The sequence below is a fragment of the Ptychodera flava genome, chromosome 10 (genome assembly GCF_041260155.1).
Source record: "Ptychodera flava strain L36383 chromosome 10, AS_Pfla_20210202, whole genome shotgun sequence".
Lineage (NCBI taxonomy): Eukaryota > Metazoa > Hemichordata > Enteropneusta > Ptychoderidae > Ptychodera > Ptychodera flava.
In genome coordinates this window covers 11,116,649-11,120,801 of record NC_091937.1, presented here as the reverse complement: position 1 = coordinate 11,120,801, position 4,153 = coordinate 11,116,649, and the positions used below count along the sequence as shown (strand labels likewise).

The window sequence follows — 4,153 nt, the reverse complement described above, 5'->3', positions numbered from 1 at the left end:
TGAAAAAATTATTCACAGTTTCCTCATAGACTCCTTTGTATAGTGGATTGACATCTTCAGTGAAATTCCAAACTCGGATATTTTGTACACATAATACGCACCTTTAACCATCATATTCTAATCAAGTACAATTGTGTTAATTATTCAACGTCTGAATATGCACAAATATTGCAAGTTTTTGATTGGGAAAAAAATATTCACAATTTTATCATAGACTCCCAAGAATAGTGGATGAACATTTTTGGTGAAATTATGAAGTCAAATTTTTTGTCTGACCCTATTCCAATAAAGTACTTTTATGTCAATTATCAGATATCTGTAAATGTATAGATATAGAGATATAGTTTTGTATTGAAAAAGTATTACATAGTTTTCTCATAGACTGCCATGTATAGTGAATCAACATTCAACTAAATCCAAATATCATTTTTTACACGCACACTTGCGCAAAAAAGTTTGCGATCCACCTGTAATTTCTGTCCAATTCCTTTGGGGGGTAATTTCAAAATTATAGCGAGTCAGAACGGGAAATTTGAACATTCACACCTTTGTGAGTTTGTAAGGAGGGTCATTTGAAAAAATCTGAGAATCTCTTTTTGGGATTCTATCGCCCCCCTCTGGAGGTGTATGTGTGTGCAGCTTTACTCAGGCAATTTTGATGGGTTTCATAAATTTTTGGTGCAATGGGTAGGGGGAGTTCATTTATTTTGATTGATGTGCAGGAAAAATTTGCCGGCCTATCCCCTACCATAATAACTGAACGCTCCCTTAATAGTGTGTCTTCTGACTCAAATGTTTCAGTAACCGCCATTAGCCTTTCTGTTTGCGTATTGAGGCAATGACTTTAAAGTCATCTGGTGTATTTACCAGGCCAGGATTTCCATCCAACGATGGACGGACATCATCTGGTAATTGGAACTTGAAAACTTGGAGAAGCCGAGTGAGAAAGAGAAAGAACTCTATCTTAGCCAACTGTGAACCAACACAATCTCTTGGCCCTGCAAGAGTACAAAACACATTATTCAGAGTTTTATCTTTTGACAACACAGGATAACACAAAAGCACAAAGAAAAGCCATAAATTTGGTTTCTTTCTATTCTGAATCATTTGTCCATGAGCAATGTCTCCTAATATCAAATTTACTTTTCTTCTTCAATTACGCTCTTTTACGCCAAACTGATGTAGTCCTTATACAAAGCAATCTGCAGCCAGAAAAAGACTTTTCAGAAAATACTTTGTGGCCGTCAATGGAGCTATATAAGAGTTTGGTTCATGTATTCTGAAGTATTTTGCTCTGTTTTTATAAGTATTGTGCAACTCGAAAGATACGCAGGCGTGAAATTTAAACATGACACAGGTACAGCATTAAAATTTTGTTAGTTGCCTATATATAATTTACAAGAATAGAAACAATCGTAGAAATAATGCCCACTTGCCTATTGAAAATGGCAGAATCCGTTCGCTGTTCACAATTTCATCATGGCCGTCCAGAAATCGAGATGGGTCAAACTCCTCAGGTCGTTCCCAGTTCTTCTCATCCTTGTGTACTGCCCAGAGATTAGACATAACCATGGTCCCCTTAGGTATAGTGTATCCGTAGACTTCGACATCATCGGAAACAGCGTGAAGTAGACCTAGGGGAACGATGCTTGCTCTACGGTGAACTTCCATGATCACAGCCTCGATGTAAGGCAGCTTCTGTTTGTCACTATACGACGGCGCGTTTTCCAATCCGATGTTGTCTTTGATTTCGTTGAAACATCTTTCTTGAATATCTTGGTTTAAGCACAGAAACAATATGGTCCACAACAGGCCGATTGCTGTTGTATGAGTGCCAGCAGCGAATAGGTTGACAACAGTCATATGGAGATGTTCTTGATCCCCTAGGAAATGTTGCTTGATGTATTTACTTTCAGGTTTACTGTTTCGATATTCTTCCTCTCGTGTCATGTACGCATTGACAAATGATTCAGACAAGGGTTTGTTTTTACTTGCATGACGAAACTTCTTGATTATCGTCTTCACATCGTCTACAAGCTTCTTATAATGATGATGTAATTCTTTCTTGAATGGCATTGGTGCATACCATAGGATGGGGATAAATGTCAGTAGTGCAGAACCTTGAAGTTTGGTCATTACCACATGGTTTGATAGAAGCAAATCCTTAAAATCCTGGTCATCGTAATCAAACCGTCTACCAAAAACTATACTGCACATTATATTGGAAACAGCGTTCATAAGAACATGACTCACGTCAGTTGGTACACCGTTCAGCTGTCGTAGGGCATTGAGGAGATATTCACTTTCCTCGTAAATTCGTTGCTCCGTAGAGGTTCTTGAAATTCCAAGATCTTGGAGGATTTTCGTTGACAAAGTACGGACGCTTTTCCAGTCAGGCCAGGGAGCATCGATTAGACCTGTAAATAAAAAAAACCCAAAAAACAAAATTATCTTTCTTTTCTCTGAAGCTTTCCCCTTAACTTTAATGTTCAGCACATGGAGTAGTTGGGCCAAATTGCTGCTCCTTGATTGAATTTTTATATTCTATACACACATTTATCTTTTGATTTACTGATGAGAGCATTCAGCGAGCCTAAGGACTGATAATTTACCTTTCCTGTTGCTGAGTCGGGCGTTGACAGTGTTTGAAGGTCTGGCAGAAAATGTGGAGGCGTTTTTGATGTAGGCGTCCTTGATAGCCTGTTGGCTGTTCAATATCACCACCAGTTCCGTTCCAAGCCGTACGCTGAATAGGTTTCCATAAACTTTGACCCAGTCGTTGAAAGTCTTTTCAGGTCTCTTGCCGAGATGAAATAAACACCCAACAAAAGGCAGGCCCCATGGTCCTGGGGGTAGTTGATATTGTCGGTGTAGAAACCTTACAGCAAACACAATTGTCGCGCAAAAGACAAGAAATGTGATTATATGGGCAAAAACGTCTGACATGAGCGAAGTGTCCATGATGACAGTTCAAATAATACCATGTACTGGCCTTGAAGAATCATGGAATAGTGTACGCGAGAGGTCAGAATGTTAGCCTGCTCATTGATCATGTGAGTTGCATTGTTCACTCTGCATTCATTTGCAGGTCTGGTAAAGAAATAGAAAGGCGCCCTCCATCATTAAGCAAGCCAATACAACGAGAAACAACCCAAATAACAAAACTATGCTCTGTGGACTGTGACTGCGTGTCAAGGACAAAGAAGTACTGGTCTTTGCGATTCAGCAACAGATGTATGTGCCGTTTCAGCCTTAGGCTGCGTTCACAAAAAACAAACAAACAAAAGAAACCACAACAAAAAACAACAACAACATAAAACAACGTTGGGGGTAGAAGACTGGAGGAATCGCGATTGGCCCTCGAATTTGTAGATGCATGCTTAAACACTAGGAAACATACAGTCTGACAAGCTTATCACACGTTGAAGGAACAATACAGTGGTCATTTAATCAATGATATAAGAAAACATTTTGGAGTTGCAATTCAGTGCCCATAAAAACATGTTTTGCCGGGACTACAAGAGGAAAACTCTTTGGAGGGCAAATCAGGTTGTACATTTCTGAAGGAAATTGTTAAACACAGATAGGTCTTTTTTTTATCCAGCATAAATGATCCATTTTACATCTCTTTTCCTGACTATTTTGACGATTACTTTGTCCCAAGTGTTGTTTTATCTGTGGTCTATATCAAACACTCTCATTATAAATGCTGCCAAGTTGTTTTTAACATTAAATACTAGTGTCAAGTTCTCAGAGGAAGAAATACTGTACTTATTATATACAAAGCACTAGACAAGTAATCTATTTTTTCAGAAGTACTCTGTCCCATATACGGAAATTAATTAGAAAAGTTGGCCAACCGTTTGGCTGTGGCATGTACAAACTTTAAAGGTTGGGGACTACCCAATACCCAGAATATTGTCATTTTCTAGAAATCACATATATTGTAGCTTGTAAACTGAGAGTTTGCAGTCTACATTTTGAGATAATTTGCATTTAATCATCCCTAACCCAATGATTTTGAGATCCACATAATGTCATGTAGGTCATTCCCCCCTCACTCATGAGCTGAGTTTAATAAGTCGATAACATTCTCAAGGTCACCGTCCTTTACGACCTCATGCCTTGAATTCAATTAGTCATATTTGGAATG

At 38.5% G+C, this 4,153-nt stretch overlaps 1 protein-coding gene across 1 annotated transcript; it reads right to left on the bottom strand.

Annotated features, from left to right (window-relative positions):
- Positions 1-663: 663 nt before the first annotated feature.
- LOC139141979 (cytochrome P450 2U1-like) lies at positions 664-3,068 on the bottom strand. The gene is made up of 3 exons (XM_070711762.1): positions 2,613-3,068; positions 1,437-2,417; positions 664-998 (listed from the first exon to the last, which is right to left on the bottom strand). The coding sequence occupies exons 1-3, from the start codon at positions 2,959-2,961 to the stop codon at positions 811-813; spliced, it is 1,518 nt and encodes a 505-aa protein (XP_070567863.1). The 5' UTR covers positions 2,962-3,068; the 3' UTR covers positions 664-810.
- Between the last annotated feature and the right edge of the window lie 1,085 nt (positions 3,069-4,153).

Bases quoted from the DNA above. Each gene is read 5' to 3' on its own strand.
- LOC139141979 (XM_070711762.1), bottom strand. From the start codon at position 2,961: ATGGACACTTCGCTCATGTCAGACGTTTTTGCCCATATAATCACATTT. The intron at 2,418-2,612 runs GTAAATTATCAG...TTTTATTTACAG, and splicing joins CCGACTCAGCAACAGGAAAG to GTCTAATCGATGCTCCCTGG. The intron at 999-1,436 runs GCAAGTGGGCAT...GTACTCTTGCAG, and splicing joins GATTCTGCCATTTTCAATAG to GGCCAAGAGATTGTGTTGGT.